Source organism: Malaclemys terrapin, chromosome 22 (assembly GCF_027887155.1).
Source record: "Malaclemys terrapin pileata isolate rMalTer1 chromosome 22, rMalTer1.hap1, whole genome shotgun sequence".
NCBI classification, from domain to species: Eukaryota; Metazoa; Chordata; order Testudines; family Emydidae; genus Malaclemys; species Malaclemys terrapin.
The window spans coordinates 16,965,005-16,983,986 of record NC_071526.1 but is presented as its reverse complement, the minus strand read 5'-3'; the positions used below and the strand labels follow the sequence as shown (position 1 = coordinate 16,983,986).

At 49.2% G+C, this 18,982-nt stretch overlaps 1 protein-coding gene across 1 annotated transcript in view; it reads right to left on the bottom strand.

The window, feature by feature from the left end:
* Positions 1-3,048: 3,048 nt before the first annotated feature.
* Positions 3,049-18,982, bottom strand: part of LOC128827880 (protein argonaute-1) — a 46,047-nt gene continuing 30,113 nt past the window's right edge. The window contains exons 13-19 of the mRNA XM_054012079.1: positions 18,726-18,885; positions 17,172-17,262; positions 12,536-12,730; positions 11,153-11,287; positions 9,843-9,944; positions 8,067-8,266; positions 3,049-7,127 (exon numbers count right to left, since the gene is read on the bottom strand). Of these exons, the coding sequence (XP_053868054.1) occupies positions 7,019-7,127; positions 8,067-8,266; positions 9,843-9,944; positions 11,153-11,287; positions 12,536-12,730; positions 17,172-17,262; positions 18,726-18,885 (992 nt within the window). The 3' untranslated portion in view covers positions 3,049-7,018. The remainder of the gene's footprint in view (positions 7,128-8,066; positions 8,267-9,842; positions 9,945-11,152; positions 11,288-12,535; positions 12,731-17,171; positions 17,263-18,725; positions 18,886-18,982) is intronic.

The window sequence follows — 18,982 nt, the reverse complement described above, 5'->3', positions numbered from 1 at the left end:
GGAAGATCACACTGAAGACCGCAGCTTTATTGAACACAGAGTGTGTGCGCTCTATAGAGTTGGTGCAGGAACTCCCTCACACCTACAGCAGCAAAACAGAGGAAGCAAGATGTACTGCTAACATGCTTTAGCTTTTCCACAGACCTTTATTGCTGCCTCAAGCAGTAGAAGAGTTGCATCATTAGCGGCATTTAGCCTCGCCTTGGAAAGCTATTCGCTGTAGGAAAACTGCTGTACAATATTATTGAGGTAAGTCTCGTTCTAGGTCTGACCAGCTCTGCCCCTCTTAGCTGCTTTTTGGAAACAGAATCGCATTTCCTAATTTTAATTGAGGAGGTGCCCATTTCAAACAGGGCTTTTCAGTTGAACACGGCTCTGCCTGGCAAGTCTGGGTGAGTGGAGCTCCTAGGGAAGACAGTTACAGCATGGGAGAATGTCTCAAACACAAGGAGTGGAGCTTCAGGGGGTAGCTCTCAGAGAACACAAGTTACAGGATCTAGACTTTGCTCATGGTACGAAGGGTCTAAACTGCCCCCACTGGAGCTGGTTGGATCAAGTTTGTGCTTCACACCGGTTAATCCAAGAATTACATGGTAAAATGACTCAAAAACTGGAAACTAAAAGCAAACATTTGTTTCCCTAACTGAAGTCCTGAGAGGAGTCTGTTCTCCCCTCAGTTTCAGAGTAACCCTTATTGCTAACAAGCCTGTCAGGTACATTCAGTTGAGGAAGAACAGGCCTTGCCCCCTGCACACATTCGAAAGTCATACAAGCACTTGAGTTTCTGCAATTTACATGAATACTGCCACCAGAACGGGGAGACCATTTGTAACACAAGGTTGCAGCTTTTTTCTAAAGTTAATTTCCATCCACCTGACAAAGGACACAAGCTGAAGCTGAATTTTGTTCATTATCCACTTCTTCAGCGTAAGAGGTGGCTTTTTTCCCCTGAAGAATGCACAATTCTGAGCGCAGAGTTTAGAGATTTTAATAGTTAGGATCATCCTGACCAAAATATTTTTTGTTCCTTTATGAAAGGGAAAGTACTAATGGCCAAAAACTGTTTACATTTAATAATAGTATTTTACAAATTCCCTTTGTAATAAGCAACAATTAATTATATCTGTTGAGTTTGAGGGTTCTATTAATACCCAATATAGTTCCACATTCTAATATATTTATTTTGGCTGACCACAGGCATCCCCCTCAAACGTTTGCTAAGAGCAGTGTGTATTAGCACCAAGGTGGCCTACCAGCATCTTCACTATCAACTCATAATTCAGAAGCTCCCAACCCTTGAAAATTCACTCCACACTAAACCTTGGAATATCCCAAGTTTCAGACACTCTCCCTATGCCCCTTCTCTGTGTCAGCAGTTCAAGGTCATGATGTGTTTCCGGAACCAGATTTATTTAATATATAGCCCGGGCCTTTAATCTGACTGCTGGTTAGTTCAAAAGACAAACCAGGGTCTTAAGGAATAAGAATAGCAGATGTTAACTACCACTTGGAATCTGGAATGCGTCCGGTCCATTTTTTCTATATTTTAGACCCATTCATCTAAACAGGACCCACTCCTGCAAACCTTACTCTCATGAATAGTCCCTTTGAAATTGCATGATAAACCCCTATTTTGGGCTATGGCTTAGTAAAATAGACACAGCACAAGGAAGTAGCATGACAAAGATTTGAAGGAGTACTTCAGAGGCATCCACTCAAAAATACACTGTAAAGCAACTGTTCTCTATGCTATGGCTTGACAGTTAGCAAGTAATTGCTTGTGTGGTTATTAGCAATCAATCAACACCTTCTTTTAGAAAGGGCCTTATGTTATTCAATAAATCACAATTATAATTCACTCACTAAATTCAGTTTTAAAAGTTATGTCAATACATATAGACAGGGCAAAACACAACTAGCGCCAAGCGCCTCATTAAGAGATAAACTACCTACTTTCACAGACCCCAAGCACTAAGGTGCATTGCTCTTGGCTGGTGAGGGGATTAAGTAGTTCATAAAGCATTCTGAAGATGGAAAGTGCTAAATATTATGAAATGGCACAAATCTAGAGAACGAGATTACACATACAAACCCGAAGGAAGCCTGAAATCAGTCGTTAATGCATCTTGGAGCCAGTGATGTGGGATAATAAATCTAGTATATGGAATGCAGTGCAGCTAATTTCTGTCTTAGCTGCATACTTAAATTGGAGGTCCCCCTCTAAGAAAAACTGGTTTGCCCAAGGAAGATCTATGGCCCTGTTCTATCTGGCTAGATAATGAGGTTTCACTGTACACTTTACAAACTGTACTGTTCTGGAACTTACAAGAAATAAAAAAAAATCCTGTGGGAAGATGTAAATTACACAAATGGAAGGGAACTCCTGAGCCAAGGAACAAATATATTCAACTTCATATTTAAATATGATAGCTTTCCCAACTTGGGTTTTGTAATTAAAGTCATAAAAATCTACAGAACATGTATTTACCTGTATGTTACCTGTCTGGAAACCATTAACATCAAGTGATATTGGGATCACAAGCCAAATAATTCTGGAACAAGTTACTTTTCCAGTGCTGTACACTGCTGTTTGATGTCTAATAAACTAGGAGTTCAAGTCCAACTGGAGTCAGCATTCACACAGAGAGAGGACACTTTTTATTAATAAACTTGGATTAGTTAATTAGTTAGGAAATTTTAAGAGAACTATTGGCATTGTTTTCCCTCTCATGAAATTAAAAACAGGCTGGAAACCAAGGAGACTGGGGACCCCGGAGTATTAGATGCAATCCAAGTACAGCTGAGTATTTTTGTTTGTACCTGAGCACTTCTCGATTATGCTTTTACCACTTTGTAGATGTGGTTTTCCCCAGGGGGTTCTCCCTGGATTTCACTCAGAAGTGCCACCCCAACATAACATTGCTTTTATTTATTAGGTCTTCTGCCAACAGTTACAGAATCAGACACTGGGGATTGCAAAGTTAAAATTGCAAGCATAAATCAGAACCAAGGCAAAAAATCCACAGAAGCAATAAAGCAAAATATAAATACAGTGTTCTGGAACTCTTTAATTCATTTTTTTAATAAAGAGGTGGTTATGTATTTTCTTTTGGCCTAATCCAAGGATATCATTACTCTTTACCAATCTCAATTCCCCTCATACAAAAATTGATATTCAACCTTTAAAATATAAGCCATTATTTTCTTTACAAAATAAGTTGTGCTGCTGCTTGTTTTTTAATAAGTACTGTACATCAACTGTTCATATCTATTTAACAAATGGACCATACAAAGTTCAATCTAAAGCAAACACACAAACACAAGGAAAAGAAAAAAACAAAGCAAATCGAGTGTCTTGTGAACATCTATGTACAGTTCAACAATTGCTTGAATAAGGAGGTACAAAAGGGGTTAGAAATTGAACACAAAAGCACTGGAGTCCCCAACAGTTTTCTTTCACAAATATTTTGAAGTGCAAATCACAAGCGCAAGATATGTATTTCACTTTTTTATTGCTGTTCTGCTGTCTCGCTTCCCCTCCCAAAAAGAATCAACCCATTCTTCTATTTGCACTAATTTTCCAAAAAGAAAACATTTCATTTTTGCAGTGTTCAACACTTGATCTTATAAAGGTTCAAGCTTTTCAATACTAAGTATCAGAGCATCTCAGTCTTGCAAATATCAGAACACCCTCTCTGTCCTCCTCCAAGTTCTTTTGAGGTATGTTCTGCCCTCAGACACCCCTAGTTGTTCAGATATAAGCATAATGTAAACAAGCTCATTAAACGGCTGACAGTTAAATTGAAGTTATTCTGTCTCCCACAGAACTGCAAGCACTTGGCAATGTTTCCAGTTGTACAAGGGACGTGTGCATATTCAGAAAGTCACAGGAGCTGTTTGAGTGGCTTACATGGGATTTGTACCTAACTATAAATTGTGATATGTATATAGGTTAACACCTATCTGCCCGGGGCAGTAAAACACACAGCACCCCAACATGCAGTTACTTCTTTATACTTCAGACAACAAAAGGGTAGAAATACAGAATACTGAAGCCATGTTAAAGGTACAGTGCATAATCCAATATACATAACATGCGGGTAAATCTAACCCATTGAAATGTCTTGGAAATGGAAACATGGTTCAGAGAGCACAGCAACTACAAAACTGATTTCTTTTTTTTATTGGTTTAAAATCCAACGTGCATGGGGTGAGATAAGGGCAGAACATGATCTGCAAAGTTTTCAGTGGAGCACTTCAAGAGCTATGAAGCTTTTGTGTAGTTATAAAAGTTGTTAGAACCAGGTCCTACATCGGTGTGTCTTCATTCACGGTTCTCTATGAACAGCCACCTTACAAATGAGTGCAAATCTTAAGGTCCATTTTACATTTCAAGTCTTAGTTAAAAACTGCTACAGAACAGACTGTTTCTGTAAATTCCCACACACTCCGATTTCAAATGGTTAAAAATGGCATGTGCTATGCCACAGCTACTAAAAGACATTTCAGCATTCCAGACCCAACTAAAACATTCACAAAAAATAAAACTAGAAACCAAAAACCTTTGATCTTACAACAGCAGCAAGGGACGTTCACTTGTAATGCTGGTGAATGAACTGAGTTTCAAAGAGAACCTCAACCTAAGCACAGATGTGGAGAACATGTGGAAAGACACACAACTATGTGTGACCTAAACTGAAACCCAATTTTTATCCTTAATTAGGAATGTACTACTACAAGATTGGGTGGGTTTATCCCTTCTGGGATCATCCTTTCAATTAATACCAAGTGGAGTTCTGGGAATGGAGTTGAGAGGTGCTGAGTTTGTGTCACTATGCAGGCACTTCTATAAAGGAATGTAGGCTTCTCACTTAGTGTTGATGCATTCCCTACTCTCTAACCCCCCCCCACCCAAGAGAGTTGGGTATTCGACCAACCATGAACACCTCCTGCCTCTGCCCCATGCAGATGTACAGCAGTGGAGTTCAATACAAGGTGGAAAGGAGACTATGATCCAAACACTGTAGTCTCGAAAAGTACAACTGTTCTAGATTTAGGTTCTTCACACAATGTGGCACTGGTGGGCTCAAGAGTTAGTTTGCATAGCAGACTGATCTTTTAATTCTTAACAAACATGGTGCCCAATTGGAAGGGTGGGGGTTACAAATAATTTATTGTATTTAGAATAGAGCGTGATGGTCAACATGATCTAAATTGATTTTATGGACTACTAGCAAGGCAAGTTTAAATATCAGAAGGTATGAAACAAAATGTGTTTCTAGTAATGGATATTGCTGGAGTACAGTGTTTGCTAGGCTTTTAAAACTGGTTCGCTTTGGCAGTAAAATCCTAAGAGCTGCTCCCCTTGTCAGTCCAGTAACTGGATGGACAAAGCGTTCCTTCTCCTGAAGAAAATTTGTGGTGCATGCTTAAATATTAGACTGGGATAACCTGCCCATTTACTGTAATTAATGAGTAGCTACCGCAGCTTTCCATGCAGAAGGGTAATTCCATACAGCAAAATGAGTTTAAAATACTGTCAGCGTGTTACTGTTGGGGGGAGGGGGAACCACGCTTTTTTCTTATTAGGACACAAATCAGTAGGAAATTCCCAGTGACAGTAAATTTCATTTCATTCTTCAGAATGATGAACAATCTGGCAGCATTTCAGACTTTAAAATCCCCGTGCATGAAACCAGTAACATGTGGTACAAAGAGCAGCAATACCTAGCAGCGGAAACTACCACGACAGTTTGAACATGCTGGAGTCAGACAGGTAGTAATTTAGAAAGCAGACAGCCCATAAAGACGTAATGGATTTACTTGACACATGGGAGATACACTAGAACACTCCAAAGGAATACCCCAAAGCTGCATGGACTGCAGTTAGTAATACACTCATTGGACAGGAAATTCTATAAATCTCTGGCATGAACATACAAAGTCTCAGGAAGTGCAGTGATGTAAACTCTGACAATGTTAATGACTTGTGAATTTTGGCAACAGACTTCGTATCATATAAAAATAATGCTTAGTAAAAAAAATCCCGATGTGTCCAGCATTATAGAAATTCAGAAAAAAATACTAATCTGGAGATTTCTGTCCTCATGGGATGAATGCCCCCATTTGTCAGAAATGTAGTTTTAAATAACAAAGTAGTACACTGGGAACAAAAACGGGTCAGCAGCTATTCAACTTGTCCTATATGAAAGTGCACGTCTTTCAATGGAGTTTAACCATTGTGAGGTTGTGATCTAACACCAACTGTAACTTTATGAATATAAAATCAACTCCTTTGGATGGAAATATGGACCACCACCAAGACAAGATTCCTATATTTTTTTCCTTACAAGATAAAAACGTTGAAATTTTGCAGCATCGTAGTAAGGCACTCACCCAAGGAAAAGTCTGTGACTGTTGCTTCAAATGGCAGCAGCTAACTAGCTTTTAACATAAGGAAGACAGATTTCATCAGTTCTGAGCTAAGTGCTAGGGTGCCTTACATTACCTGGGGGGAAATGTTAGTGTTAGAATTTTTCTATAAACTAGTTTCTTTCCTTAACCCATTAAAGCATCTTGTATCCTAAAATATTAGTTTATAAATCTAGTCTTCTGTTTAAGGCTCTAAAAATCCCCCCACCCCACCCCCAAAATACCAACCAGCATCTGTTTGGCAATGGAGGACCAATTCCTTTGTTTTGCAGTCGGAAGTCGATAGTGTATTGCATTTTAAAATGAAAACCTGCTTCTCTTTCCGTTTTATCCCTTCTTTAAACACCTTCATTGGTTTGGTCAGGTGAAGATTTGCAAAACCAGAAAAATAATCAGTCTCTTCCCGTACTACGAAGGTGTCTGGTCTCTCTCCTTCTGCACATGGTGTTGGTCTCCTGCCCCAAGCGACGCTGCCTGCCCTGGAGTGATTCTCATTGGAACAAACAAGGTGTCTCAATGCTTCCTTTTTTGTATGGCTCCTACAAATCTGAAAGCTTTCTTGAGTGAGGTAAGAAAAGTTAGGCTTTCAAGCAAAGTACATGGTACGTAAAGTGTCCTGATGAACCTGCACAGCCTTTGCCAGCGCCTGCGGGTCTCTGCCGTTGCTCTGTCCAGATATATGGCTGCCCTCTCCGCTGAAAGGGCAAAACACACAATTGGATCATTTAGCGTGTGCACTGTGGGAGCGTCGAGAGCCCGTCAAGGATCAGGGCCCAGTGTGCTAGGTGCTAGAGGCCCCTAAGGAAGAGAAAGCCCTCCTTGTCCTAGAGGGCTCAGAGTGTCAGTAAGTGACCAGAGTCGGCAGCTATAGCGAGCGGTGGGCTGGAGAGCACAAGGTAACTCAGGCGGCTAAGATCAGCGTCAAGCATTGGTCACAGCTCACCAGCTGCGTATCAATAGTTTAGAGTGTCCTGGATCCCCAGTCATGCATCACCATGCAGGAGAACTAGAGATTTCCTATCCCACAGTGGAAAGGGCTGGACTCTGTCCCTGGGGTCAGGGCCCAGGAATGTGCTCTTCAGCCCATTTACACTGGGTAGAAGGGCCAAAGCGGTGAAGGAGCTAAAAGTTCCGGCTCCAGCTGGTGGAGGGATTCCCCTAGCACAGGTACCTGTCTTCTGAGAACCCCCTCAACAAGCCCCTTTGTAGGGTGTGTCAAGGGGCGGGCCCACCGCATGCAGCACGGAAGCCCCCAGGGCAGAGCAGGAAGGCTGATGTAACTGACAGGGCTGTCTCGATTCGGCTGGCAGCCACTCCATCCCTCAGAGCAACTGAGGATCAGCATGGCGCAAAGGAAGACTTAAAGCCATTTTAGCATCCCCTGTCCTGGGGCTGAGAGCTCTGGGCCCCCTAGGTCTGCTGCAGAGCAAAACCAGTACCGCCCCAGTCTACACGTGCTGAGACCAAAGACCAGCAGGCTGCCTGTCCTAGCGCGGGCCTGAACGTATGACCGCTGCCCTCTTCTCTGGCCCCTCCCCACACTGCCTACCCTGGAGGGGTCCTCTAGAGGCCATCTGACGGCTAAGGTGGTGCCATACAGCCCGTGAGCGTCTCTGTGCAACAGCACCACTCACCTGTCATGCTCTTTGTCCACTAGGTGATAACGCGCCCTGAATGCCACCAATCTGGCATAATATGCTGGTGCTGGGATGGAGACGGAGCGGGTGCAGCGCACGTAGGTGTGGCAGAGCTGGTACGTAAGGATCTGCAGCTCATCTGCTGTAAACCGGTTGTCGTCCCAGAGGACGTAGTAATGGGAAGGTCTGCTCGTACCCTGGGAAGGAGGAGGGAGGAGGAGTTGGCGATACCGTCTGAGCGCATCTCGTGATCAGAGCCAGAGGTGGGTGGCTGAAAGGAAGTACACGTGCCCTCCCGCCCACCTGATCTACCTGGGAACCTGGCCAAAAGTCTGAGCAGGAGAGAGAGATCCAAGGGCTGCACTGAAAGAGGCTTTTTGCATGGGAACAGGCTGCAGAGCTGACAAACCAGCTGGGGAAACAGATGCCCCCGTATCAGCGCTCTCTTTACAGGCCTGGCAGAGCTTCTTTAGCAAGATTACACACAGACGAGAACGCGACGCAGTCTAGGCGCTGGATCAAGCCAAGGGGAGTCGGGGCGCCTGTGTTCTATCCCCGAGACCGCCAGTGTCTGGAACAAGGCAGTTCACCCTCTGCGGCTTAAGTTCAGCCTCATCTGTAATATCTGCTTCCCGACTCACGGGCCGGAGAGTCGAGGTCTTGAGAGGCAGTGAAGTGCTTGGCGATCGCTGGGTGAACGAAGCTCAACGCGAAGCACTGACTGCAGCTGGCCAGCCCATCCCCTCCCCCACAGAGCCAGTGCATCTGTGGCAAGTCATTGCCGTGGTGCTCAGGCTGGAATAATCTCCTGACCCTTCGCAATGGCAGCTGTAGCCTCGTGTGTTGGGCCAGTGACTCCCCCAGCTCCTCAGTAGCCAGAAGCCTCCTGTCCTCGGAGCGAGAGAAAGGAAGCCCAAAAGCCTCCCCTGTGGAAGCAGCTGTATGCACCGGCGGAGTTCCTGCCGCCTGTAGCGCTCTCAGCTGCCAACGCAACATCAGACTATTCGTGGCCCCTTAAAAACAGCTGCAGAGCAGACTCCCTCTGCCTCGGCAGCTGCTGGAACGGCGCTTTCCCTGCCCAGAGTCCAGGCAAGGACTGGTGTCCAGGTCCCCCCTGACAATGAGGAGCATCAGCGGGAATTCAGAGCCAGAGAACCCAAGTGAGCCTGGGAAGCACAGAAACCCAGCGGAGGCGTTTTCAGCGGGGCTGGCACTTTGGGCTGACTGTTTCCCAGGACATCCTAGGAAGAGGAGAACTAGAAGCTGCAGGTTACTGCAAACCAGCCGCTACACAGTATTCTGCCCCCGTGGATAAACTGAAATCCCAAAGGCCAAGAACGACAAGCTGAGCAGTTAAGAACCGAGTACCCTTTGCTGCCCAGGACAGGTAGCCTCTATGGACAGAAATATGAAGCAAGTCTCCCCTGAGATGGGCAAGGACCTTCTCCCCTCTGCAGAAATATCCCACAGCAACCCTGCTCAGCAACTGGGGAGAGAACAGAACACCCCCCCCCACACACACACTGCATCCAGTTGAAGCCACAGGGGCAGAGAACAACAGATTTCTCCCCACTGGAATCTGGCCAGGACCCTATCGTTAATGGCCATTGCTGGGGAAAGGGAGGTTGGGATCTTTAATGAGGAGGACTAGACAAGGCAAGGAGACTGTAGTTGATCTGCTAAGGGTGCTGGGCAGCCAGCAAACAACCTCTCAGGCCCTGAGAGAAGGAAGCCCCGGATGGTGTTGCCTCGCTCGGGCTTGGGATGCGGTACCTGAATGCCTGCATGACTGCACAGATAGAAGTCAAACTCGAACGGGTGGGTGATGTTCGTATCCACAGTTGTTCCAGCCGGGATGTTCCCACTCTTGCCAATCTGCAGAGATTGAACCAAGACCCAAGCACTGTATCCTCTGGTTACTTGCAGTGGCACAGCCCCGGGTCTGTCCCATACACCCCGCCCCCTCCAGGTCTGTCAGATTTATACTCCCCTGAGCCCTATGCGCAAAGTTAAACAGCTTCATGCCTGGCAGGTTCCCAGTGTGACCACTCATCTCAGCGAGAGCCGGGGACCATTGCTCTCCATGAGTCCACAACGGCAGGTTTCTGCCATAGCAGCTCCACCCTGTAGGGACCCTTAGCACACGCCCATCGCCCAGTTACAGAACAGGGCTCTGCAGAGCCGCTGACAGGTGGGAAATGGGAGGAAATCAGGCCCTCTGCACAGGGAGCAGTGAGGGTGGCAGGCTTGCTAGTGCTCTCTGCACACCGGAGGACAGTGCAAGGGGTGACGAGATGGAAGCAGAGGGGGAAGAAGTGCCCCAGTGTTTGCACTTTCCTACTGCAGAAATGGACTTCCAGTGGCCAAAAATTCTAGGGGCTCCGCAGAGAGCTTCAATCGCCCCATCCCCAGGCGCCTCTGTCATGCACCCACCCTCCTTCCTAGGCCAAGGGCAACAAAAGTCTCCCTTTCCCATATCTTCCCTCTGACGGGCCCACTGCCAGCTTAGGTTTGGCTCCAAATGTGGGTTTCACTTAGGAACCCTACTAGCAATAGGAGGGTTACCCTGATTTGTTTAAGTTAACCTCTTCCCTCTGTACCCCGCCCCCGCATTGTTCAGAACCCCATCACTGCAGCCAGCACCAGGGAACGAGAGCCAGGAAGAGAAACGGAGGAGTCCAGCTTTTTGCATCTTGCTGCTTGCACACTGAGAACAGCAGGGATCAAACATGTTTTCACAGTCCCTCCATCTTAACCCTCTGAGCGATTTTAACCCCTCAAGTGATGAAATGCGGAAAAATATTTTCAATCTGACACTTGCTTTTTAAATAGCATCCCTAGAGACTCACCTCCGGGGAACACGGAATGCAAGTGAACTGTGCCCGGCCTCTCAAGCCAGCACAAGAGGCTTTGCCACTGGAGCCAGGGTTAGGGTTGCAGGATCTCCTGTGAGGACTGCTCCGCTGGTTAACGCTACGCTTTCCACGCAAGGTTAGGCCGGTTCCTTTCAACAGGGCTGGCGACTAATCAATCATTCCCCACCCTCAAGACTACCTCCCCACCCCCAGCCTCGCCATCCTCACCCTTTCGTTCTTATCCGCACAGAAGAGGCGGGTGTGGTGCCGTTTCTGGACAACTATGTATGTGATGCCGGGCTGATAATCCTTCTCTAGTTTGATGCAGGCGTCTCGGATTGCCAGCAGCTCATAATGAAGAATCTAGAGGAGACCGTGTATAGAATGAGTGAACACACAGCTCTTCCCCCTCCACTGTTTGGGCAGAGCCAACACGGGGACTCCCGCCCCTTTACGTGGCAGTGCTGGCAAGACAGCAGCTAGTTCGCCAAGGGGCAGCTCCTTTATGGTAGATGATCAGCCCAGCCTCCCTGGCACCAGCCTTCTCTAACCCAAGCTTGGCACCGTGCTGCCCTTACAGCCAAGGGCACTGAAACAAGTAAGGAGCTCAGTGCATAGATCTCATGCACAAGGACAGATGTTAAGAAGTCCCAGCTCATATGTTGGGATCATTTCCCCTCCTCTTGTCAGCAAACATGTAACTAGGACTGTTGGCAACTAGACAACTGCAAGTCTCATTTTTTCAAACTACTTCTCTAGACTTCTTTCCAGTGTAATTCAGCAACCATAGCAGGGAAACCAGAGCTCCCTCTTCAGCAGCTCTGCCCGCAAACGCAGAAGGCTGCCTCAGATCCCCAGTGCACTCAGTGAGATTTGTTGCCTTTAGACCAGTGTTTCTCAATGGCTGGTCTTTGGGCCGGCACCAGTCCCCGAGATCTCCCTGACACAGGTTGGGAACGCAGCAAGCTGGACCGTGGTATCAAAAAGGGGGAGAAATGCTGCTTTAGACAATGATGTGGGGGTGGGGAGAGGTGAGAGAGGCACTGATCCCTGCCCTTCTGGCAGCTGTGACTCCTCAAGGAGGAGTGTGCGCTGCGGACACTGAAAAACAAGGAGGCACCATCAGTCTCTGGGCACTTCTCTATGCAGAGTAGGTGACAGCAGCCACGCACTCGAGCTCTTCACTTCTAGAGACCCAAGTTCAAATCTAGCCTCGGGTGACAGGCCAAAGCCAATAAACTGACTTCATCCCAGCCTGTCTGTTCTGCTCTGCAAAACAATCCCGCCGCTCTGTGTCTGAGCAGAGACTGACAGATGTCCAGCACGCCAAGTGTCAGAGGCTACTCCAGTTACGATTGTGGAGAGCTGGCAGAGGTGCCCATGCAGACCTTGCCCAGCTCTAGCCAGCGCGTTTGCTCTGCCCTTCCACACAGACAAAAAGAATATTGCGCACGTAACAAAAAACTAACCCTGGGCTGTGAAATCTGAATGAGGCACATCTGGAGCTCCTCATCTGTGTGAGCACCAGCAAATCCATAGGGGAGCGTGTGCAGGGCGCCCCAGCTTAACTGCAGCGCAAGCAACAAGCAGCCCCGCCGACAGGTTCCTTACCTGCGGGAGCTGCCCCTCTGGAACCCCGTCCCGGTAGAAGATGATCCTGGTGGGTTTGAAGCGGGTGGACTTGTAGAACTGGATGAGCAGCTCCCTCACCATGTAGGACAGGTCCTCAATGATCTCCTGCCGAGGGCGCTGGACTCGTACCGTGGCACAGTAACGGCTCGGGTGGGCATCCATGCTGCCCACAACCTGCAGTGACAAAGCAGATGGGCCGTGGTGAGCCATTACAATGAAAAGGGAGAGGGGGAAGGACACGCCTGGCTTGTCATGCTGCCTTAGTAGGGATGCCCATGACCAAGTCCCCTTGGTCAGAGCACCATCCCCCACTCCTGGAGCTGAGGGATAGAAGGAGTGTACAGAGAACCTATATCCAAAAGGAACCACTTCCAACAACCAACAGCCATGGATCCACGATGCTGGTCCACATGTCAGTACTGGGATCTCAGATCACTGCTGCCTCCCTCCTTCCCACCATGGAGCCAAGGCTGCAAAGCATTCTTCCGAGAGACATCAAGGCTGGCTGGACTGAACACGGGACTGGGAGACAAGATAGCAAGTAGAACATGCCACTCCCAGGAAAAGAAGTTCACAGATCCTTGCTAGGCATGTGCAGGTGAAGGGTTCGCTTGTTGCATTAATATAAATAAGGGAGAGGAGCAGCATGGACTGCGTGTTCCACATTGCCGTCCACAAGTGAAGTTACTGTTTTCACCCTCTTGTTCCCTGTTTAAATCAATGCAACAAAAAAACCCTCTGCAGAACCATCAAGACCTGCAGATGCCTAGTCTGAGGAACTCGGGATCTTCCCGCAGTAACCATCATCTCTTCCGTGGGTAGTCTTCCTCACCCTCCCTTACTGGGCCAAGCGTAAAGGGGACATGTGCTGAGTCGGGTAGAGTTGCCCATTTCCATGTGCTGTAACAAACCTGCCCCCCTCTGAACGGAGGCAAGGACACTTCCCCGCTTTTGTAAAGTGCTTTGAAACCCGCCGAGAGCAGCAGCTGCACATCATGTTGTTGGGCCAGGGGACAATGATTTCCAGAGAAACAGACCCAGGCTCTCTATTGAAATGCTGTTGCTGCAGCATCAGGCTACATTCCAATCCCTGTTTAATGACCACCTGAGAGCGCTATTCTAGTTAGGTTCTTATCCCAGGCCCATCACCATGGCATCTGAGCAGCATTCTGAGCTGTCCAGGAATGAGCAAAGGAAGCATTTCTGCCCAATAACCAACTCTCAGCTGGATAAAGATTTTTAAAAGGCATCTGCAGGCCCTTGGACTCTGCTAACCCTCGGCGAACGGTCCTTGAATGCACCCACTCAAGCTTGGAACTACAGAGCATCTCAGAGCCAGCAAAATCTGCCTCCGCTACTTGCTGTTCTTCTGGTTCCTAAGGAAGTGACGTGGGTCTGAGTCACCCTTCACTTCTCCCAGTTGCTAGGCAGCAGTCCTGGCCTGGGGTTCCTGCGGGAGTGGCAGGGGATTCAGCAAGAACAGGCTCTGAAAAGGAGACCTTGAAAATGTCAGGGGCAGGAAGGCCAAGAGCAGCCGCACTCGACTGTGACGCAGCCCTGAGAACGGCGTGAGTCACTGGAGAGGAGTTTGTAACGAGAGAACAAAGCTGCCCTGGAGTCCAGGAAAGGGACGCGGGGGAGGCCGCCTCGCCAGTGATACGGGAACGATTCTCTCTCCCTATCATGAGGGAGCAACTTCCACGTCAAGACTTCTTACCCGAAGAGCTACTGACCCTCTTTCCAAAGGCTTTGAGGCTGCGGCACTTGGGTAGGGATCGGCAGCATCCATCGGCTGGAGGTGCAACATACAGCGGGAGAAGACACACCCGCGCTAGCTCTGATCAACCTAGCGGACTAAAAGATGCACGGCCATGGAGGCACGAAGAGCCACCCAAACACGTACCGATGCTGGCAGACGGGATCCTACTCAGGGTGGCTAGCCCCCATCCTGGCACTTCCCCCTTTGTGGCTCTGCTGCTCTTTTTGGCACATTAGCCCCATCAGAGCTAGCGTGGGTATGTCGACCTGACCTGGAAATTACACTTCCAGCCTCGGGCTCAGATAGATCTGAAGGTAGCCAGTGCCAAGAGGCCACTACTGGATATAGATGTTCATTGAAATACTACAGCATGATTTGGGATTCACGCCCCCAACCCAGCACATCCAGTTGAAACAGACTGAATCCAATTCAGGGATCATATCCCCCGCTGTCCCCCAGGCTGGGAGGGAACTGCAAGTGCAGGAGTAGGGAATTATTTGATGGGAAAGGAGCTTGAAGGCAGGATGTGTTTTTCAGTTAAGTCAAGGGCGTCTACACCATATGGATTGGCACCATTCTATACACTGAATACATCCAGTGCTGTGTCCAAGTGCCTCCTCTAGCAGTCAGGAGCAGGAGCTGAGGAGTGTCAGGACTTGGGGATCTACACTCCGCTCTCCCACCAGCTCCTTCGATGGCACCGGACAAATTTCAACCTCCCTGGACCACGTGTACTTCCTCTGGAAACCTGGATATCAAGACACTCAGGTACCCTACACATGGAACACACCTGATTCTAGCAGAGAGAAATCTTTAAAATGGGCATAATAATCTACCTTGCCAGGGTATTTGAACTACTATTACTATAAACCTAGCAAAAGTGACCAGATACCATGGGCTTGTAGGATAAGGTAAGACCGTTAGAAACAACCGGACTGACTGCCATGCCCTACATCCAGAGTGATTTCTTATATTTCTTTTCTACTCTTCCATGTCCTGCCTACGAGTGCGAAGAAACGGCCAAAAGCATTTGTTGCCCTGCCTCCTCCTAATTAAGAAGGAAGGAAGGCTCCCAAAGATGATTTCACATGCCAAGGAAAACCTGAGCTCTGAATCCTGGAGGGCAAAGGGTTTATGAAGAACACCCGGACATGCTCCGTTATAAAGAGCGCTGCGCGGACCCCACAGCTTCCTCGGCTGGAACAAACACTGGGTGGGCATTATGTTACAATCCTGAGAAAGGGGCAAGCTGTACTGTCAGATGGTTTCATTTTCCCTTCGTACCATGCCAGCCCTGGCTGCCTCGGCCTACCAGGGGTGACTAGCGTGGCAGGGAGGGTGCCTTCCTTCAGGTCTTGCTCAAGGTCAAGCCACACTCCTGGCACTTTATTAAATACCACTGACTCCTCAGCAGGTGGTAGAAAAGAGGGCTCTGCTTCTCTTGCACAGGCCATATCTTCCTGGCTTGCTGTGACTGAAATTCACTTCTCCGGCCGGATAAGTTAAGCCCTGCTTGTACTCGAGCAGTAGATCTGCAAGGCAAGCCCAAGGGCAAAATGAAGTGGGGCTGGTGATTCAGGAGAAGGGCGTCTCTTCCCTTTGTTAGTACAGTTAATGCACTGGGCCCTTCATGGACAACTAAGTCAACGGGACAGGCTCCCCGCCCTGAAGAGCTGACACACGGAGCGTCTCTGCCCCGCTGACATTCTGCATGGGAAAGTGGGATAGGGTGACTGCTCTGAACACGGATGGACTCATTACCCTGGATGAAAAGCCACCTTTGGACATCCCCAGAGAGCTAGTGCAGCAAGCGAGCAGGTCTCTGGAAGATCGGATCGATTCTTCCAGCCCAACCCTGGAGGGAACTGCAGAGCCCAGACTGATGTGTCACAGGGTCAGCAGGATGCACTGACCTTTAGTTCACACCCAGCTCAGGGTGGTACCAAGCCCAAACTGTTAACCAGCTGGTTGCCTGTGAAATGACCGGGGAGGTCTGGGGCCAGGGTCGGAGTCCCAAAACCACCCCGAGCAGCACTCGCCCACCCCCCTCGTTGGCAGGAGGCCAAGCACTGGCCAGGGATGGTGGGACTGTGCTCCCCGCTAGCACCTAGCAGCAGCCCTGTTCCAGATCAGCATGTGGGTGAAGCGTCTTCCCTGGGGCGGTCGGTTCAGCACTGCTCACCCCAGCAGCACTCGGCACAAAGGCCCCAGCTGCTGGTGGCCGTCAGAGCTCATTCGCCTCTGCCCCAGGCTGGGAGCTCAGTCAGATGGGATCCCCTGGAGCTCAGGCAGCAAGAGTCAGAGGCCCGGGGGCAGGAATGCTAGAACAACATTGGCAGTGGCGGGGCAGGGAGAGGGCTGAAGGCCATTGAACCCAACTGTAATGCTTTTGGTTGCTATTGTTACTTCAACCCAGAGGTGCTGCCGCACACCCAGCACCCCTAGTTTGAGCCCCTGAAGAGGGGCTGAGTTCTAGCTGGGCAGCGAGACCCCCCCAAGCAGCTTCATGTGCATAGCATAGCAACAGCTTGGAGAATCCCACGGCCAGGTACCAAACCTTGGATTCATCCCCATGGGGCCGGGCGTGGCCAGTCACTTGCTCAGGAATTCCACACAGATCCCCCCCGGGACTCAACACATTTCAACACCGCCACCATCGAAGCCGTGACATTCACAGGGATCAGAGACAAGCCTGGCCTCTGCTTACGGGCCTAAACGATTTTAGGCAAGACGGCTCTGGCTGGACGGCACGAAGGGTCCAGCCGAAGCGCACCGCTGCGACTTCCTGCTGATGCCAACCCTCCCCCAAGGGCACCAGAGCGGCAGCTCCAGACGCAGCGCTGCTTCCCAACTTACAGCCGTTATGGAAGGCTTCTTCCCATCCCCTGCTGGTGGGTGAGTGACATCGGCACCCAGGAAGATCACTGGCTGCTGAAAGACGGCCGAGCTAATTGGAGAGAAGAGACAGTGGAAAGGTTTGCAGCTATTCCAGTCAGAGTCACAGACCGTGCCGGGGTTAGTCACATTCGCAGCCACTGAGTTAGAAGGAGAGTGCAGTGAGGAAACCCCTCTCTGGCCTCCAGTCTAGGCAGGACGAATTAGTCTGAGAAGGTCTCAGCCGCTGCCTTTTCCTGTGGTTTGCCCTGATCTTTGCTCATGGCATTGCAGGCTCGGTCTACCCTGGCTTGGTGCATCAGCCCCCCCAAAGTGTCACAAGTCAGCCACGTTTCTAAGCTGTTTGGGTTTAGAGGCATCTTCGCACCAGACCTCACTGGTGAGTGAGGGCAAATTAACAGGAAACACCGTGACATACCCAAACCAAACATTGAGGCCCCAATCCTGCAAACACTTCGGCATGTGGTTAGCTCGACACACTGGGTAAAGTTAAGCCTGTGTTTCACACGTATGACGTGACATATCTGCTTATGTCTTTGCATAACTGGGGCTTTAGTCGGAGTCATTAATCTTCGTGACAAAGAGGAAAATACAGACCCAGGATCTGCCGGGGCTGGGGATTCCTTTTCAGAACAGACCCTGTACTAACTTTCTTCACCAGCTGCACAAGCTGCCTCTGTTGCAGAGTGGGGACTCTATTCACATAGAACATGGCTTCAAAGTTCTCTCCTTTTGACTCTTACGAGATTAGACTGGTGGCCATGGCCTAGCTAGTGGCAGATGCAGCAGCACAGAGCTGTGTCTCGCAGCGGAGGACTGGGGGCAGAGCATTCTCAGGGAGGGGCTTCCCGCTTCGCAATTCATTTCCTTGTCTCGATTTGGAGCCTACGTTCAGTGACCTTCAGGATACACTGCCAGACTTGTCTTTTCCCTCGGGGATAGGAAGGGAGGAGTTCGTTCAGGGGCGGGAAAGGTTTATTTTGAGGCCAGATCTGTTCCAGTGCCCTTTTGACATGGTTCGATCAGTGCTGGTAACTTGCCTAGTGACTCTAGCGATGGGGGAGGGGGAGTCTCCATGGCCATTTCTGCAGCTGACTCAGTTTCCAGGTTCATGTACAAGGCAGCACCTGGGCTGTATTTCATCCCCCCCAATCCCAGAGTCAGGACAGGGGATTTTAACAGCCGCTTGCCAAGCTCTCCTACTGGTAAGGCCAGACAGAGAGAGGCTGGCACAGCAGGCTCTGCTGGGGACCCTGGTTCGGTCCCTTGAGCCCAGCCCCAAAGGAGCAGAGCGGAAGCAGCGTGCTGGGAAACAAGAGGGAGGAAAGCCCTGCATTCCTCTCCAGCAGCAGCTCCCCTCCTGACCTCTTCACCAGGGCAGAAAGGCTGCGAGAAGGTCCTCTAAGAGGGAAAGAACCCACAGAGATAAAGGGCAAGGGAGGATGTGGAGGGTCTGGGGGGCAAGCCCATCCCACTGCGGCTGGGGCCCAAGGCGGGCAGGGGACTCGTACGTACCGCTGGTGAGGCACGAGGATGTTGTTGATCCCGCCCAGTTTGACGTTGATTTTGAGGCAGAGGTTGGAGAGGGTTTGCGGGGAGGTTTTCACCACATTCTTGACCTGAACGCACTGCGTGGCCATCCCCAGGAGCGTGTCTCCAACACGCTTCACCTCCGCTGCCAGCAGAGAGGCAGAGTGTTAATCCCACAGCTCGGAAAGAAGTACATGCGTTTACAGGGAGAGCAGGGGCCGTGAGTCAGGACTCCTGGGTTC